Genomic DNA, 20,301 nt, shown 5'->3' on the forward strand with positions numbered 1-20,301 from the left:
TGGAGACTATGAAGACAAAATGGGAAAGGCTGCTTTCAAGTCTTCTGAAGTGCAGAGACTACCATCAAAAAGAAGATTTCTGAAGGTAGGGAAAAATACATGAAAAAGCCCGAAGGACAAATATATCATCTTCAGAGTAAAGAATTCTTTTGCATCTTTCCTAAGGAAATTGGGCTTTTTTTTTTTTTTTTTTTAATTTGGAACTAATTGAGGGGTTATTTTAAACTTCAGAAAAGTTCAATAAATAAGTAATTCTGAACAGGGAATCCAGATTTCTGTAGGCTTTTTTTTTTTTTTTTTTAAATATAAAGTATATCAATTGTGGCAATATTCAAAGACCATTCTGTTCTTAAATTCGAATTTCAAATATTTTATAGGAATTACACTTACAAACTACAAATTGAAATCGTGTTTCATGTGTCTTCTCGACTGCCCCTTCTTCCTCTGTCACCTACGAGCATTTGCCCTACACGTAATGAAATGTGGTACAGATACCAGAGGTTGCTCTGAATGAGTCTAGTCAGATTAACAAAACTAAGAGAGAAGATAAATATCAGGAATACTATTACAATGCAAGTTTGCTCAGATTTACACTTCACAGTTTTTTTGATTAAAAGAATATGCAATTCCATCCACTTTGCTAACATCCACATCTAAATTCATAAACTAGCATTTTAATCTATCATACCTAACCTATGTATATAGACAGATTCTATAACAAAACCCACAAATTTGCTGCACTTTCAGTTAAGATGCATTTAAAATGTTTTGATGATAGAAGTGTTTTTAATTCAGTTAAAGTGCAAAAAAATACAACTAAAAATATATGCATATTCACTGCTTCATGCTAAACCTTTAGAGACTTTAATACTTTAATTGAATATTATATTTGCTTATTTAATACATTGCAATGGAAAAGGGATATTAAAATCACAATAGAAAAATTCAATAGTGTTAAACTCCCATGCTAAAATAAGGCACATACAAATAAACCTTTTAACACACACCAGGAAATTTTGTTCCTACTTGAAAAATTGATTTCTGCAAGATCTCCACCAATCTAAATTCTTTTTGAGTAACAGCAATGTGGTTAGTCAGCTAATCAAATTAAAGCCCATTCTACTGTGGTTGCAGTATTTTTTTTTTTTTAAAGGAACAGAAAAACTTTATGACCCATGCCAATTTAATAATAACAACTGTCTCAGCTGGATGCCTTCAAAACACACAACAAATATTGAAAATTGAAAAAAAATATATTTTCCACAAAATAGTCTTTAAATAAGTTATGCTCATTAGAAACGCAACTGGGAGAAAACCTTGATTTCAATGGAAAACATGCAGAGCATGCCCTACGAACAGCCTGGCAACCTGTGGACAAAACTACCCTCCTTTTTCTAGTAAGGGAATCCGAGAACAAAAGTAATTCAAACAGTTTAGTCCATGCCAGGTGGGCCTACCTAATTTTGGGGACTCTGGAAGAAGAGAAGGTAAGAAAAGAGTCCTCATACAGTTGCAACAAAGCATGTTTTTTTCCCCTAAGAAATTCTGATTATGTCCAAAATCCTCACGCTTTTGCATCCGTCAGGTTGGGTTCCCCCCTGCCCGCCCCCTTCACTCCCTGGCCATCAAAAGCATTCAAAACATTCTCTGGCGCTGCTAGATTGTCCATTATTTTGTCTTAATTATCTACGCTGCATGTTTTTTTCTTAATTTTTCAATTCCAGGGCAATAGCAACTGCCAAGCAACACAGGCCGCTAACGGTTAGAGTCTCGTTCATCCTCCACAGCACCAGTCAGGAGCAGGCTCCGTCGATCCATCAGCTGGACAACCAGAGCATCTCAGGCCAACCAGAGCACTGCTGCAAATCTCTACAAAATCCCTACCAGCCATATGGAAATAACACAAATGATTGATTCTAAGACTTGGGAGGGGGGGGAAAAGTAGGTTCCCCTGCAGACAGTCACTGGCACATCATTAAGCAATGTAAGGTGCCAAACTTGGTTCCCTGCTCTAAATCCCCAAATACTAGAGCTTTTCAAAACAAACAAAAAAAAAAAATGTAAGAGAAGTCAGGGGAGAGAGGAAGGAGGAAAAGGAAAAAAAAAGGAAATAAAAAGACGTACACACCAGCATCCCCCATAAAACCACACTCTCAAAACAATGTTGCAGCTGAAGTTACCAAAAAGGGATAATCTAACTGAAGCAGGTATCAGTCGGGAGAAGTTTCAACAACATAAATAGGTGTCAGTATTTGACATTAAAGGAAACCAAAAGCCAAATCTTAGAACAGAAAAAATAAAAAAAAACACTACAGCTATGCACTCCACTGAAAACGTACAGGGAGCCACTACATGAAATATAGACTGGTGGAGCTTCAGTGACCCCTAAAGAACCATAAATGTTAACCTGCATATTTAACAAGTATGGACAAAATTTCCTTCATTTATTCACAAATAAATCAAGATAGCCCATGCTAACATGCAGGTGAAAGACACATAACATACATGAAGAATTGTGTTAGGTTGGTCTGAAGGCTTCAGAAGATAAAACAATAAGTATAGAAAGGAAGAAAGGTGGAAAAACAAAAAGACTTATTTAATAATTAATCATTTGTAGTACTAAATAATGCATGATCGACTGCTGAAGATTAGTGTCATGAAATTTAGCATTCAAATTGAAAGTCCGCTACTAAGATACATAGGCATGTATGAAAAGATTTTGTGAACTCGTACATGATATTTTAAAGTGGTGTGCCCAAACTTTTGCTTGCTGACGAGCAAAAATGCTATGCTTTCCTCAAAATCCTGGGCCACAAGTATCTGTGGCTTCTTATAACCTAGAGCCATAGACTGCCAATTGTGGTTTAATTACATTTCCTGGATTCTGTTTATTTATTGATCAGTCTTGAACATCTAGTCCTACAACACCCCTTGGCAAGATTTTCTTTCTTCTTTGTAAAGGATGATAAGAAGTCGGTTTTGCTCCAAATTTTGTAATTGGAACTTCACAGCTAGTCAGCCGCTTTAATTTGGTTTCTAGGTATTTTGAAATACATCAAACACATCAAAAAAGAATATATAATTTATGAAATGATCATTTCTGTTCACTTAACACAGTGCAAAGACTTGTCTCTGATCCAGTAATGTGTTACTGAGATTTCAAACGTACGAAGGCATATATACATTTCACAGTAAAATTTCCTACAGTTCTTACTGTACAAGAAAACAGAATTTTCTGAAGACAAATTTGGGTCAAAAATATTGGAGGGGGGAAGGAGGAATGACAGTCTTCTAGAAAAAGCCCAAAATAAAATTTTCATAAATGAAAAAAAGTGTCAAAAGAAAAGAGCTCTTCTTTTTGTATTAAATAATAATAATAATAAAAAGATCTCTCATGCAGTGTTTTTGCAGTTGCGACACTGCTGTCCAGCAAATGCTAATAAGCAAGAAAAAAGAAATCTGACTGAAACTCAAAAAATTGTACAATAAAAAAAACAAGTCTACTGTTCAAACAAACAGGAAGCAAAATCCATGCATAGTGAAAAGTAACTTTAGGCTTTTGCTTATAAACACTTATCTATAAAGGACAATAGTAAGAAAATATACTTACTGCCATTTATTTTTTAAACCTAGCAGGATCCTTTTAAAGCTACAAAAGCTGAAGTTCTTACTATAAATTCTACAGATTCAACCAGTACAAATTACATTAAATACAGTCTGAGAAAATTAAATGGGAAGCTCAACAATTTGGTTAATGACACTAATTTCAAATATTACAGTAGATCTACTAAACCATGATTGCAAATATTTTTCTTTTTTATGCTTTTATACCTATGCAGATCAAAAGAATTATGTTTCTGTTGGAAGTGGAATGGGATTCAAGGATGACTAGGGAAGGATACGATCAGTGCCTTGGAATATCACACAACCTTTCACCAATTCTCCCATGATGCACCCAACTGACCAGATATCAACTGAAAGTAAAAATGAAATGATCAAATTATGAAGTATCATGAACAAAAGTGAGGAAAAACAAAACAAAACAAAAAAGTCTATCATCTACAATAAAACACAACAATGTGGAAAACCAAACCACTAACATGAATTTTCAATCATGTCAACACCAACTGACTGTTGTTAAAGTTTTGTTATTAGCATTTTATAAAATACAATGAGCGTTTAGATTTCTGAAACCACCATGAAGAAGGATACAATCTCTTCCTGGGAACAGGACTTTATGGAGGACCATTTCTGCCATAATGCACCCAACAGACCAGATATCCACTATCATTTGTTAGGTGCAACAAGGACAAAAGATTAAAGAATTTTTAAATACCACAATTATCTTTATTTGTAAGCTCACACTGTTTATCTACAGTCCTGCAGATAATTTATTTTTTGTCCCATCCAGAACAGCCTCTACTAAAGTTCTGATCCACATTAGCACTTAGTGTACCACAAGCTGCCCTGTTCATAAATGCAAATTTTCCTGATCAGTGGCTCAGTAAGGTCCTGTTAGTCTCTTGTATTACACAGAGTTAAACATACACACACATGTATATACATATATATAAAAATATATATAGCATGCCTTTCCCAAACCCCTGCATAAAGTGATAAGCAAACAGGCATAATAGGGTAGAAGTCCAAAGGAGGCAGCATATGACTCCACAGCTAGTAAAATCAGCAGGTAAGACCCCAGTAATGCAGTTCAAGGACAACCTCCTGGCCACCAATTTTATTGGCTGGACATTCAATATATTCTAGTCATATTGTTTTTAACAATACAATACCCAGCCTCTTTAAGTGCTATGCACATTTAAGAGAGCATAAGACATGGTTTGTCCTAGGGATCTGAAATAGATTTGAATAAAGTGATCCAAGAAACAAAAGAGGACAGATGGTGAAAAGAAGATGCTTCAGAATAAAATCACATTGATAAAACTGTTAATTATTTATATATGGATGGTTAAATTTTTAGCAGTCATCAAGCAGAAGTGTCTCAAACATCACTTTTTCATAGGATAAAAAAAAAAAACATGGCAACAGGACAACACAAGCAAAGAAATAAGAATAGTGGGGGAAAGAACAGTACGAGTGAAATGAAAAGATTCACAGAGCGGAAAAGCATTAATATGCTCCAAAATGATCAGGAGTGTAATTTTTGTTATTTCCAATACCCTGATTAACATGCTTTAACAACAGACATGGGGGGGGACCAGCCCCCCACTTTTCAGAGCTATGTTCTGAGACAGATGCACTTTAGACAAAAGATTTAAGGTGTTAGTCCAGCAACTTACCGTTCTCTTTATATCCCATTCCAAGGATAACCTCTGGTGCTCTGTAATACCGTGTTACTACATATGGAGTCATCATAAAATTAGTACATGCTGTTCTTGCCAGTCCAAAATCAAGGATTTTGAGTGTACAATCTGATTTTACTACTATGTTGCTGGGTTTCAAATCCTAAGAGGAAATTATTTCAGTTAACAGAAGGATCAACATACTGAAAAATATATCCCACCTCCAAAGTCAATATATGCCACCAGTTCATTTCACATTAACTACTTCATATTCATACTCTGATGTATCTGCTGGTTTCTACACAGATATATACAAACAAGGTAAATGTTTCACAGCTAAGTACTCAAAAAAATTCAGGGAAAACTACAATCAAAACTGCCTGCATAGTCTTAATTTATCCATTTGTGCATTGACAATATAGTCAGCTACATACTGTGCGTGCACATTGTGCGTATATACAGAAAATCTGCTTCCTTTAACACATTTAGTGGACCTACTTCGGGTATGAGTAATAGCTGCATAGTAAAGCAGATTGTCGTCTTTAGTATGTGTGCCCTACTAACGGCAGAATGTGGGAGACGCGGTGCCAATTAGTCAGATATGTGTAGGAAAAGGTATGACCTAACAGATAAAGCATCAACAAATGTATTTGTTAATGACAGATAAGTCATCTGCATTATATTGATTAGCAAATTTCAGAGCTATGATGTACTGAATGTATAAAGCTACTAATGAGCAAGGAGAATAATAAAATATTTTAAGAGATATGCCCCATGGGAAAAGTCATTACTGTACCCAAAGGGATACACAGTACAGTGAAAGAAATATTATTCTAGTCTTTTTATTCACAAATTATCACGAGAAGCTGAATCACACACGTACAAGCAGATTTAATTCTGTTATAGCCTAAGTATTTTACTTGGTAAATTCAATAGTATTCTTCAGAAGATTTGGTACCTCCCTCAAGCATACGTCAACTATATATACGTCCCCATCACATTTACAAAAGAAGGTCTATGTCTGAAAAAATACTTTCAGCCACATGAACCATCAGCTAGATTGGAGATTCTAATGCTCCACCCAGACTTTTATCTTGAAGTAACAGAATAATCATTTGCAGTAGTTGATAGGGAAATTTGTTGTTGTTATCTCATCTTGCTGCAACACTGGGCCATGTGATTTCAATATGCTTAATTAACAACAGATGTGGAAGTCATGTACATTAGTTCAAGCTCTATTAGTCTTGGATTCTTCTGCTCATTCCTACTGTCCCATTTCTCCTAAGCTGCCCCAGCTCTGTCCCTTTCCTACTCCTGCCTCCTTTTCAAAACCAAATCTCTCATTTAATCACAAATTTCCACTCCTGGACTTCAAAGGTCTTTATTTTTTTTCAAAAACACATTCTCTAGTAATCTGAAACATCTGCTGTTGCTCATGTTTTTTCTTTTAATCGGTTCAGCATTAGTTAAATTATATATTATCGACAAAACTTGCTGTAAGTGACATTCTACCATCCACAGAGCTAGCCTGTTTTAAATTCCATTTACAGTTTATGGGTCTTCATCTTTGAATTAGGAACAGTCTTCAGATTTAATAATAATACCATGAAGGAAAAAAATGTAATACAAACTTTCAAAGTAATAGCCTCCACCCTCCAACAGTTTCATAAGAACATCTGTCTTCATAAAGAGTATTATTAGTGATCTAATAGTACCTACTCTGTGGATGATACCAGCTGAGTGGAGGTGCTTGATACCGCACAGCATCTGGTAGAGAAGGTAAGACATTCTTTCATGATCCAACTCCATATGAATAACCTGGCACAAATTTGCATCCATGAGCTCCATAACCAAATATCTGAAGCATAAGAAAAAAAATTAAGAAAACTAGAGACTCACTTTTCAAATCATGTTTAAGCCCAGCATGAGTGATGTTTAATAAAAACTGCTACCCCCCTCCAATCTTTACCAAACAAGCCCATTCACAAACCACAACACTACATATACTTGAATGTATGGATAGCCCACATTAAACCACCATAAATCCCAGACTGATTGACAAATCAATCCCATCAGTACCACAATACCTTTGGCATACCACCTAGATCAAAAAAAATGGTATTAGGTTATCCAGACCAAGTTATTAGCCTGAAGTGACCCATTTAGCTGAAGGACAAGTGCACAAATCAGATATATGTGCAATTAGCAAAGCACTGCAGACAGCTGAGTAAAAGTTAACCAATCTTTTTTTATTTCCCACTTTTCTTAGGTAGTTTTTTCTTATTTTTAAGATTTCTTTACAAAACAACAAGACAGACTAATTGAAAGCCAAATTCAGCCTTCAGCTACCATCCTGTTTTCAAAGTGTGAAGTCTGTAAGATCCTGGAATTACAGGTCTAGGGCTTAGGCTAGTGTTTGCCAGAGAATTAAAACAAAAGTCTAGTACTTACACATCCTGAAATTCTTCTAGTGACTTCTGTGGTGTAAATACATTTAATAAACTAATTATCTATAAAGTAAAAATAAACATGGGAAGAACACTTAATTCTTGTAAAAAATTCACTATTGCAGAAAATATTATTATTCAAAACCATACATACACTGTTGACTATATAATATTTAAATTGTATTTGGTTTCACTTAATTCACTTGTGCTGAAAAAAAATTCAGTTCAAAACTGCAGCATGTATCCTGAGGTAGCCAAGACTGGCTTTTTTTTTTTTTTTTTTTTTTTTTTAAGTTTAAACTATCTCCCTCTCTACTGCCCAAAAGATACCCCAATTTTTCAACACCAGGACATAATAATCTCTTATTTAAATGTAGGTGGTGTGAAACAGCATTTACACAGAGGTGCTCCATGCCACCCCATTCAACTGAGATGATTATGTACTATTTCTAGAAGAACTACTAAAATTACTGTATTGTCATCCTTAAAATTACTACTTTGCTTTTATTCTGCTACTTCAGGACTTCACCAAAAGCTTACTTGAATCAATCATAAACAATTGACTCCATGAAGTGTGCTGATCATTGAGGTTGTGTGTTGAGGTCTCAATGTTTCCAGTTCGTACTAACATCAGAATGTAACACAGTCACATAATCTTTATATTCTTGTACTTGAACATTCATGTATTGACATTATAAAGCTTCACATTAAGAGGTTCAATGATTAATATATACCGTTCAAAAAAAGCAAGCAGCATAGTATTTTCACTTCTGTTTATAGATAAAATGTCAGACAACAATTCTGTCCCATCTTCCTGTCTGTATTCCCCCACCTTGCCAGTTAGATTAAACACTGGTGTTTAATAAAAAGAAATCTTGCCTGAACTCAGGAAATTTAACTACAGTGCAGCCAGAACAGCCAAACCCACAACCAAACCCTCTGCCAAACAGGCTCTACTGCAAAGGACTTAAACAGGCAAATGCACTATAGCGTGGCCAGCTTTACGAAGTCTACACCGATGGGCAACCCATATCACCACTGTTCCAAAAGCTCCCTCTTCTTGGCATTTCCTCCTCCAAATGCCACCAAACACCCCACCATGAACTTAATCATACACTGTGAAGAATTATATTCTCACAGCAAATATTCCCAGTCCCTCTCACCACTTTTTCCATTACTTTGGTTACTAACAGTAGTTTTGAGAGCAAATCAAGAGCTTTTTTAGACATCTTATACTCATGAATGGAGGGAAATATAAAGCCAAACTTACATTTTTGTGATTGACACATTTTAAAAGAACAAGCTCTCTGTAAGCTCTTTTCGCGTGGGTTTGATTCTGAAAAGGACGACTCAGCTTCTTCACAGCAACATTTATTCCAAGGACTGTATCAAATGCAGCACTAGAAGTTTTCAAAGACAAACAACTTAAGTAGAAATCTGTTTAGGGGAGAGGAGGGGCAAGGGGGAGAGGGGAGTGAGGAATGAAATCAAGATTTGAAACAATGCATATCCACAAATCTGATTATATTAACATCTTCTAATTTTCATTTAGAAAACAAAAAGAGAACCTGCACAGCCTTTAAAAATAGAAATAAGTTAAACAGAAGCCACTGACATTCTTATCAGAAGTCTTCTGTGTCCCTTCCATAAAACAGAATCTGCTGACTCAAACACACGTTCAAAAATCAAAAAATCTAAATATATTTTAATTTATTTGAAATTAAAAAGCACTTCAGCTGCCTAATCTGCATACTTTGGAATCTTTTTTTTTTTGGATACTGCTGCTGACTGACAGTCATTTACTATTTCCAACAGAAATTTTTCTTCTTCTACAGAAGAGTCACAACAATGCAGGCGTCCGTTCTGCAGGCATCACGATTCCTGTATGAGAATCATTTACAACTCTAAGCAATAACAGTGCTTAGCAGAAAATTACATTCATCATCTGGTTCCCCCCCCAATCTATATACATGAAAAATATTGGAACTCATAGATGTTAGGGAGCAATATGACAGTCAAAGTGAAAATGACTATTAATTTCGTCTTTTTCAGTTGTTCTTGTTTTCTTTCTTTCTACAGCTTGAGAAACAGGTATAAACTTGCTTTAATAGCTAGAATCTACTCTTAAGTTGTTATTCTGCATATCCAGAACAAGACTAAAGTAAAGTGGGAATATTCTTCAGTACTAACACACAGACTTTATTCAACAAAATATACGGGAATGCCTATCCCAAGCTAGACAAGAGTTCCAATCTTTCACCTCTCTAGCTTTAAATAAGGATTCCCACATTACTCTAGCTTCATTTAATGCTTCTTGCTTAGGACAAGAAAGAATTTGCACACATTCACATATATTTTCCAGGCATGTTTTAACCTCTTTGTTAGCTCCTTCCCCATCTCATCCAGATATGTACAACAGTACACAAAGACCATCATATTATTGTATTCTTACGAGTATATCTTCTCTGTAATAACAACAATACTCAAATTATATAAAATTTATCAACAACAAGTCACTGCTTTCCCTATTGGAGAAAGCAATACCACCACAAAGCAGAGGTCACCCAGGAGATGTGTGCTTTCTTGAAGACGTGGTTATATGTCTCAAATTTGAATCTATGTGCCATCTCCACTTAAAGCTTGCTAGCATTTATTTTAACTTAGCTCTGTGAAATACATAACAAATCATTATTCAATAATACGGTCACTCTCAGAATTAAAGCCTTTATATCTATTCAAAAGAAAATACAAAATGGGAGGAAGGCCACTGGCCAAACCGCTAGAGAAATTGTTTTCCTCACAGATGTGAAAGCATAGATGTTTCAGTGTTTACTTCACCTAGAAGATGTTATATGAAGAGTAAAAAGTTTTGCACATGTTAATGATTTTAACTGCCTTGTGAATTAGTACAAAAAGCAGTAACTACCAAAGGGGTATGGATAAAATAATTGTTCAAATCAATCACAGGTAGCTAGGCTAATTCAGCAGTGGATGTACGTGCAACTTTAGGCGAAATAAGTGTCCCTATGTAATCTGACAAATCTGGTATATGACAAGACTCAATCTTAGCACACACAAAAAAACTCCACTTGATCCTCTCATATTGCTCATCTACATAGGAGTGACTGATGCTGCATCTCAAAAAATGTGAAGCTGTGACTGCTAGACTAGTAGGAGGGGAAAAAAAAGTTGATTGTGTATGCATACATTCATTTAATTTAGAAAAAAGAAAAAAAAAAGACAATATAGCTTCTGTTACCACTAAGAGCTCACTGCTAAATATTATGTAATTTTAAACAAAAAAAAGTCATAGAGATAATTGGTATTAGATTGATTCTTCACCTGGTAAACAAAAAAATTTCTTTCTCCATCCTTACTCATTTGAATTCCAAATAGACTTTTTTTCATTGCAACTATATGGCAACTGTATCAGGTACAGATTTAATAAAAGCAGATTTATCTGATTATCACCTTGGCTACTAACAGGAAGTCTATAAATTATTTCAGCATTCAATATCATCGAAGAATCTCTTACAAACGTCTATCCTCCCACATAACAGGAATTCCAATTTGATCATGGTCTTACTGCACTGGTAACAGTTCTGCTACACTGCGTGTTGAGCAAACATTTAACATCAAGACTAATGATGCTACATAAATGATAAAATTATTTACAAAAGATTATGGGCTAAATTACAAGAGGAAATCATGCTTCATTTCTGTAGACAAATGACTTCCACTTTGAACAGCAACATGCTACTATGAATTCTTGCATTGCTTGTTCCACTTCATTGACTCTTTCCCCACCATCTGAAAAGAGTTTGCAAGCAGTAACACAACTTCTGACTGTGTCTTGAAGTACAATCGCAAGCACAATTATCAACACAGTCAGAGCTCAAACAAGCTCTCTTTTCATTTATAAGATTGTGGTTTTGCTGCACAGCATGACAAAAATTTGCTGGGACACGCTCATATTCACTAGGAAATTCAGGGAAATCAAGGACAAGGAAAAAGAATGCCAGCAAGTTTAAGGTGAAAATTATTTCAAGAGAGTAATTCTGTGCAAATGATTATTCAGTCCTAAATATACTATGTCGAATACATTAATACTTAGGAATAAAGAGGTGGGGAAAGTCATGTATAAAAATATACTTTGTATATAAAATACAAAAGGTATATCCAATTTCTCTCCCAGCCTGTTGATAGAGTGCAAGTTAGAAAGATGAAAAAATAATTTGGTTGCTGTATAGAGGGTATTTCTACAGCTTTCATTTGTATTTCATCCATTGCTGTTCTTCAGTATCTACTTGGAAAAAAAATACATGTTTTTTCTATTGTGATATCAAAGAAAAAAAACCTGAAACAATACCAATTCTTCACAGAACTGAACACGCTGAGTTTCCCATTCATATTTTGGGAAAAAAAACAGGAACATCCAGACTCCTCCTAACTGAAGTGACACCCTTGGTATGAAAAATTCCTCACCAAACAAGAAAAAAAAAAGTCTTCAGATGTTTCAGATGAAAATGAAAATTTATACGATGTTTTACATTCTGTTGCTCCTGAAATCAGGCACTTTCAAAACAAGTCAATACATCAGATCATCCCTTCTTTCCAAGATGCTGACCTTAACACTACCCTGACTTCTTTTGGAAGAAACAGCTTAGTTTGAGACAGAAAATAAGTTGTATACTTCTGGTGAAAAAAGGAGCAATCACAACCACTCTAATTCCTGGATGCCATCTAGAACTAATATAATGTTAAGAATATTTATAGCTGGAAAATATTAGCACTACATTAAATCTTACCCAAACACTAATAAACAAGACCTAGTATGCCTACCCACTCATCACTCAACTGATTAAAGAAGAATGAAATACGGTGTTCTAATTCTGCTTATTTTACATCTATTAGCAGAACAATAGGAATATCAAAATCATTTAAAAATAAAAAGTTATGTTCCCAGGAAAATGCACTTTTTCTCATACATATATATATATTTTTAAGATTATGAAAAGGTCAAAAAGATATGGGCACATGGAGCGACATACAAGGAAGTTGCTCATAGCGTATGAGTCAGCCCACTTATTCTGCAGGATTTACAGATGAACTGAAACTGCAGACTGTGTTTAAAGCACAAACAGCCCACCATGTTGTTGTGATTATGTCATGTGAAGTCTCTTATTAGAGTGTTCCTCACAATGTGTTTTTGCTCCCTTGTGTATGGAACTGTAAAACCGCATCAATAAACATTTTCGCTGGTACCAAGTAAGTTTTGCCCAACAAACTACGGGCTGGCAGTAAGCTGGGTAGAATGGATAGCTGCAGTCTAGAAAACATTTGAAAATGTTTACCTTTAGCTGGCCCAGAGGTGTGGTGCCATACAAGAGACTAAGGTTCAGGATGAGACTAACGACTCTCACGTCCTGGGCCAGTGGAGGCTGGACACATAGCTGAGGTGACACACCAAGGAAGAGACGGCCAGCCCAACCCCTCACACAGCATCCCTTTCTGGTTAATCCATGGAGTGACAATGACATTGATTTGCCTCATCCTGCCAGTTAATGGCAAGGCACTGCATTGATGGCTCCTAGAAATGGACAGGAGTGATCGGGAATAAAAGGGGGGGAAGAAAGGGGCCATGATGAAGAAACGAGTAAAACCCAGAATCTCTCACCATCTCATTGTCATGCCTTACACTGTAATATCATAACTACATGGGGAATGTGAGAACTAGAAACAAAAATAAAGTGGTTAATGAGAAGGAAATTTGGTGACCATCTTAAATTAGGCAGTTATCCAAATACTATTTTTTCCCCTAAAAACAAAAGAAAAAAGCACATGAACTACAGCAAACAGGTATTTTAGAATCTATGTAGTCCATAACCCTGTAGCAAGAGATAGAGAAATCATCATCAGTATTTGATATCCTGGCACCTCTTTGCTCTGTCAAGAATACATTCAAATTTCGTTTTATATTTATAGCTTTTTATGTTTAAATAAAGTATTTATTACTCACCAAACAATGCCCTGTGCCCCTGATCCTATGGGCTTCAATTGCTGGTAACGTTTTAGTACAGTGAATGTTGAATCTGCAACTTGAACACTGTAAAACTGACTATCACATTTACTGTCACTCATGGTGTAGTGTCATGTAGTTTTCTCTCTCAAGGACCTGGTATAGTTTTCAAGATCTTAAAGAAAAAGAAAGAAAATAAATGTTCAATTTCTCTCTAATTCTAGGCAGACAAGTTAGAAAATGTACAATACTGAAAATTCCCTATGTATTAAAACACGTATAATTAAATAACTATTCTTTCAACTTTGTGTATTTCCACCACTAATGAACAATACCTACAGACAAGACAGCAAATAATTATAGCCTTCACAGCTTTAAGCAAGTTTGTGCCTCTAGTTCAACACCCCAAAACAATGAGTAGCTAACAACTGTAAAAACAACAAAAACCCCACCCCAAATCCAACGCCTCTTTCTCTATTAAAAGATATTCCATAACACAGAATTACTACTATGGGCTAGGACTGTATTTTCTGTAATATTACAGTAAACACCATAAACAATGCCTTTCAGAGACAGTTAAAAGCAATGGCAGAAACACATGGAGGCCAAGGACACAGGAAGCAACATGCAAGACACTATTAAAACTGCAAAAACAGTTTTGAAACAAAACAATCCCAGTAGCTACTGCAGTTTCTCCAGGTCCCACTTGCCTTCCTTCAAACTAGTTCACAAGTATCAAATTTCAGGCAGGGCATTACCTCCTCGGTTCTGCCAGGGGACGCTCCTTTGTCCCATATGTATTGCCACCCACTCTCCCCCCCCCTTTTTTTTTTTTTTTAAAAAGGCACAAGGGTATCCTGTGTTATCAGTTAGTATACTTGTAGTCCTACAAGAATTATACAGTACTGTGCTATAGTTTGAAAGAGACTTTCATGCCATAATGGTTACATCCACATACATTACAGTATTTGGGGATAGCTTTTGTTTGTTAACCACTGCCTTTAGAGACTCACTAGCAAACTATACGCAAAAAGAAATACCATTCCTGAAGTTATATTCTGAAGTCAACCTCTCTTGAATACTTCCCAAATACTTTTGCTCTCAAAGCTTCAACTGGACTTTTACAAAGACCTGGGCTAAATGGAAAGAGTCCAGAGGACAAAAAGGAGACTGATTAAAAGCTAAGAAGAGACCTAAGAGAAAAAGTGTCAAATTATCTGGGGTTATTTATCCAGAAGAAGAGGAGATGAGAAACATAATTTCCAAATGCACAGAAGACTAAAGAAAGGAGGAATGAAATAATCTGTTCTCCATGTACATGATGGATGTGACAATTTAGCAACAAGCTATGAAGATTTTGATTAGAGTTTTGAAAGGTGAAAAGGGAAAGGGAGCAAGAACAAACAAAATCTATTCATAAAGGTAAGAATAGTGACACACTAGAGTAGATTCCCTAAGGAAATTGCGGACTCTTCCTCACTGTAGGTTCCTGTGTTACACTAACGTCTGTCAGGAATGAATTAGATGCAGGTAATTACATTACAGAGCAAGGCAATGGACTAAACCTCTTTAGCTCTACAGTAACAAGAGTAAAGACATCCAGTTTTCCTGAGTACCCACTCTCTTCAAGGCTTAAAAACTAATTACCCTAGGGATTCCTGAAAAAGCCTCGAACAAATTTTCAAATTTTTATTTTCACAATCAATATGACGGAGAGAGATATTACAGCCCAGAGTAAAACACGTAGTCAAGCTTTCCTTAAAACAGGAAATGAAACCATATCACCTTCCCCTTCAGCAGCTGTCCTAACCACTAGTCTATACAGTGTCTTTTTTAGACAAAGAGCAGTTATTCTCTCTCTCTCTCTCTCATGGGCCTAAAGAGTATTTGCGATCCAAGGCAAAACAGAAGAGCCTCAAGAGCAACACAGACCTCCATCCTAGAATGGCACAGAGCCAAAGAAGTGGCTTTAAGTTACTTTAAGCAGATGAAGCAGTAAAACCTGGAACCTCTCTCTCTTCCTAGGTGAAAGATATTGTAAGAGGGAACATCTTTGTCATGGCCTAAGCCAGCAGATTAATTCTAAGAAAAGTCTATCATTTGGGCTCTGCAAGTAAAACAGAAGAAGCTGCAAATCCTAATGGAGGCTGGGTTTAAACTGGTAATGGTTAGACTTAAGGGATCCTCAACATTCTGAAGAAATATCAAGAATCTCTTATAAATTCCAGTATCTCAAAATTTAAGTAGCATTAAGAAGCAGATATTTAACCAGGGGTGGGGGCGGGGAAGGATCAGCAAAAGGAAAATGTGAGCTACCAATTCCCTGCTATGCCAGCAGTTAACTGAGTGGAGCGGGCGGGGAGGAAGAGAAATGCAAGTCTCCCATACAATACTTTCAGGTGCAGTCAGATGCATAGGGAGTTGCATATCAAAGCATTACATAGGCACCAATATGATTTACAACATCCCCTGCGTGGATGAACTCTAGGAGAATAGTCTTCCTTTAAGCAGAAAGCACAGGAAACTCAGTTGGTGACAGAATATAACTCTGAGAGTATTGGCTGAGGTACCCACTAGAAAGGGAATCACATGCAAACATAATTTTACTACTCCAAAGCTAAAGACTCTGAAGTATCAAATTTTTTGATTAACAGTCACTGAGCAGCCTTGGTGTCTTCAGTCAACCTTCATACATTGGAAGAAAAGTATGGCTGGAGAGTCAAGATAAGAAGAAAGGTCAAGATCCTATCTTTGGCAAAGACTTTCAGAGGGAAAAAAGTATAAATTTTGAGCAAGCTGGGCATCAAGTTAAGAAACAGTTATTTATGTGAAAAATGACATCGTACTTCTTCATGGGTTAATGAAGCACTTTCTTGTAACAGAGATAAAGTTGGGTAAAAGGAAGTTAACCTGAAACAGGGAAACCCTCACTTAGAGGAACCTTGCCTGTACAAAACCATCTTTCAAAAATAATTCATTTAGGAAACAGGATAAGCTCTTTGGACAAGACCCAAAGAGAGATTTAGGTATCATAACGTGCAACTTTCATGTATTTTGACATCCTTTGGAATTCACAGTGCTGAGCATCCAGCTTCTCCACAAAACATGCAAGGGAAGCAGCAAGCTGAGCCCTAATTCTTACTTGGCCTGCAAGCTGTTCAGAAGCATCAGGACATATGTTGTTTCAGACATCGAAATTAATGGAAAGTTAGGTGCCGAGGGACTGTAGGTGTTCACAAGGCTTAAGGCAGAGAGTCTATTTTGGGGGCCAGATCCCTTGAGTAAAAACAGATTTTCCATTGTTCAAAAGTCAAACCCTGAGCTGTTACTCTCCTACCTGAAATACTTTGATTCACCACTCCTGTTGTCAGGACACATCATAAATTCCACGCTTCTCTTATAGAGAAATCTTTTGGAAGTAGACATATTTCAACTGCAGAAACATACGTTTTCAGTTACAGCTTCCTAACTGCAGCTACAAACAGGACCAGCACCTGAAGTGCAAAGCATTCATTCATAGGATGGTCAGTAAACATATTTCTACATAGTGATAACAGCACGTTACTGAATTAAAATGATTCAAGATTGAAGGAAGTATCACAAAGCTAAATCAGCACATCACATACAGTAATCTTGCAAACATTCACAGGAGTTGTTTTCAACCAGCAGTCCGTGAAAGAAAAAAAAAATCCCAAACCTACCACAGTAGGTTTATGAGTCGTTATATAGAATTCCACATCTCAGTGGAAAATTTGGGGGGAGGTCCACAGATAAAAGAAAGTTGCAAGCAACTGCACTATAGTATACATACTGTATTAAACAGTTACTTCTCTAAAAAGCATTTATTAAAATGACAACTTCTTATTAACCAGATCTGTCCTCTGGATATCTTCAAGTCAAAAGCTTCTGAAACAAACAGGTTGTAACAGTTGTGAACACATTCCCAGTGTTGTTGTGGTTACAGAGTGGTATCAGCGACAATGAAGGCTAAGTACTTAGCTGGACTTTTAAACCTTGAGCTAAAATTCCATCACTGGCAGTGAGAAAGGTGTGTATAATACAAATAAATAAATAAATACACACACATATATGTATATTTATAATGAGGTTTACTGTTTCTGAATGAGCTGGATGAAGACACCGGTGGCAGGGGTGGGGATAAGATACAGAAAGTCTGTGTGGAAAATCTCCCTCTTCCCCCATTCTCTTATTCACGTTTACAAATGCACTTAAAATTAGGATGCCCCTTTCTAAGGGGCATTAAGATAAAAAGGTAAAAACCGCCATCAATAGTAATATATCAACAGGTATAAATTCAGCTACAGAATCATTACAATTTACTCCATATTACTTCACTTACCACCCTTGAACAAGTCTGTTACAGAACCTAATTGCAGCATAACAGTAACTGACTAATGTCACAGTCACAGCAGTCTACAAATACACTCCACACCTGCTTAGCTCTTTGAAAAAATAACCACTTTTTTTTTTTTTTCCAAAACTACTAGTGACCAAAGATTTTGTGAACAACTACCTGATACAGCATATCTGGCTGTTAATAACACGTTGAAGACAAACCCTGGATGCACCTCAGCTCCCCTGTTAGCACGACTTGGCAGAAGGAGGAAAGAAAGTTTAAACGCGCATCTGCTGTAACAGATCACGCCGCTCTGAGATTATGTAAGAGCCGCATAACTAAATACGAGCACTTCTCCGATCGCCTCTGCCCTGAAGCTGCTCCGGCTCAGCAGAGGGCTGGGGCTCGCTCCCGGGGAGGCACCGCGTCGGCCTGGCCCCCGCTGCGCGGCGCCGGGGCAGGGGGCGAGGCCGCCGGCCCCCACCTGCGGGAGGGCCGGGGGCGCCCGCCGGGGCCCCGCGCGGCAGCGGGAGGCGCCGCCGCCGCGGCAGCCGCGAGGGCAGCGGGCAGGGCCGGCGGGGCCGCGGCGAGGCCGGGCGGCGCCGGCGATGCGGCACGGGGGAAGGGCGGGGGGCTCGGCCAAAGCGGCCCCGCGCAGGGGAAGGAAGGAAGGGGCCCCTCGGCCGCCGCCGCCCGCGGGGGCGGGGAGGGGACGGCGCGGTGACACCAGGGAACTTCCCGCTCTGCCGCCGCCGCCGCGGCGGGCGGGGACCCGCGCGAGCCGGGGGCTCCGCTCCCCACACGGCCGGCGCCGCGGCCGGGAGGCTCGCCCCGCCGCCCGCGCCCCTGCCCCTGCCCGCGGGGCCCTGCTCGCCGCCTCGCTCACCGTCTCCTCCGTGGTGGGGCCGCGCCGAGCGGGGCGGGGCGGGACGGGGCGCTGCGCTCCCGGGGCCGCGGCAGCCGCCCTGCTCCTCCGGCGCGCAGGGCCGCCCCAGCCACAATGGCCTCCCGCTGCCCCTCACAGGCCGCGCCAGGCCTGCGCCCCCTGACAGACACTCGCTCGGACCAATCGCCGCTCCCTGGCGGCCGCGCTCAGCCAATCGAACCCCGGGGGCGGGACCCACTCGCCACTATACGAGGGAGGGAGGCGGTGACGGGGAAGGACTGCAGTGGGGACAGGTTGGCTCCAGCCAATCCGGCCGCGCCCCCTCCCCCTGGAGTGATGTCATCATCCCATGTCAGGCTGTCACCACGCTTATGATGTCATCACCGCTCAGCAGCGCCTCGTCACGGGTTGCTGTGGCACCCGCCGCCGCTGCCGGGTGACGGAAGCCTTTCCTCAGAGCAGCCCTGCCCCGGCAGGGAGGGAGGCAGGCTGCGAGGTCAGCGTGCCCCTGTGCGGCCCTCAGGGCGCCAAGGTGACATCACGCATTGGCAGCCCGTCACCTCACCTCCGTGTTCGGGAGCTCCCAGGAGGACCCGTGACAACGTGGGGTGCCCAATGCTGCAGTGCGGGGCAGGAGGGCCAGACACCCGTGTCCCTTTGCACCCGCAGCGGTACCAACACCCCCTGGCTTCACACAGCTTTCCCAGCGAGAGCTGGTTCAGAAGCCAAGGGAATATTTATCCCCCCCACACTCAACTATTTTTGTCCCCACCCCAAAATCATAAGCCTTCTATACATTTCTCTACCCTCTGCCTTGACCCTAGGACTGCTTGTTTTTTTTTTTTTTTTTTTAAAAACGGTGCTGACCAAAAATAAACGTGAGGGGTTTTTCTACCTCTCCTAGGGTCAGAGAGAGTGCTTTCTTTTCCATTCTTTCTATTCCCCCCCATGATTAAAAAACAAACAAAAAAAACAAAAAAAACCCATGCCTGTAACTTTATTTTAAATAAATCAGTTCAGCTAGCCTCTGAAGTGCATTGGTGTCAGCTTCCTGTAATAGATCCTCTTTTTGATAGGAGGATAGTAAAGCTAGAGAGTAAAAGGGGCCCTTCTGTTACCTACCAAAACATGTCAGATACCAAGTTATATATCCTTGGCAGCTGAAGTCAGATTATCACTATGCTTTTAGTTATTATTTGGGTTCTTCTGGATGGTTATAAAGAGGTAATTATTGGAAACTGCTCTGTTACAACAAGCTACTGTAGCACTTTCAAACTGTTCACCTACAT

At 38.7% G+C, this 20,301-nt stretch overlaps 1 protein-coding gene across 5 annotated transcripts in view; it reads right to left on the reverse strand.

Annotated features, from left to right (window-relative positions):
• The window catches only part of MAPK9 (mitogen-activated protein kinase 9), a 37,102-nt gene extending 18,046 nt beyond the window's left edge, over positions 1-19,056 (reverse strand). For 3 of the 5 annotated variants that reach the window (XR_010885622.1, XM_067304749.1, XM_067304751.1), the window contains exons 1-7: positions 19,013-19,056; positions 13,770-13,944; positions 9,021-9,150; positions 7,755-7,813; positions 7,023-7,161; positions 5,301-5,466; positions 3,903-3,974 (exon numbers count right to left, since the gene is read on the reverse strand). Coding sequence is in view for 4 of the 5 variants with exons in the window: in XM_067304749.1 (XP_067160850.1) it covers positions 3,903-3,974; positions 5,301-5,466; positions 7,023-7,161; positions 7,755-7,813; positions 9,021-9,150; positions 13,770-13,891 (688 nt within the window). In the remaining variant the exon portion in view is untranslated. Of the gene's footprint in view, positions 1-3,902; positions 3,975-5,300; positions 5,467-7,022; positions 7,162-7,754; positions 7,814-9,020; positions 9,188-13,104; positions 13,135-13,769; positions 13,945-17,106; positions 17,234-19,012 lie in introns of those variants that run through there. The other 2 variants (XM_067304750.1, XM_067304752.1) reach the window with 2 other exon arrangements.
• Between the last annotated feature and the right edge of the window lie 1,245 nt (positions 19,057-20,301).

Source organism: Apteryx mantelli, chromosome 14 (assembly GCF_036417845.1).
Source record: "Apteryx mantelli isolate bAptMan1 chromosome 14, bAptMan1.hap1, whole genome shotgun sequence".
Lineage (NCBI taxonomy): Eukaryota > Metazoa > Chordata > Aves > Apterygiformes > Apterygidae > Apteryx > Apteryx mantelli.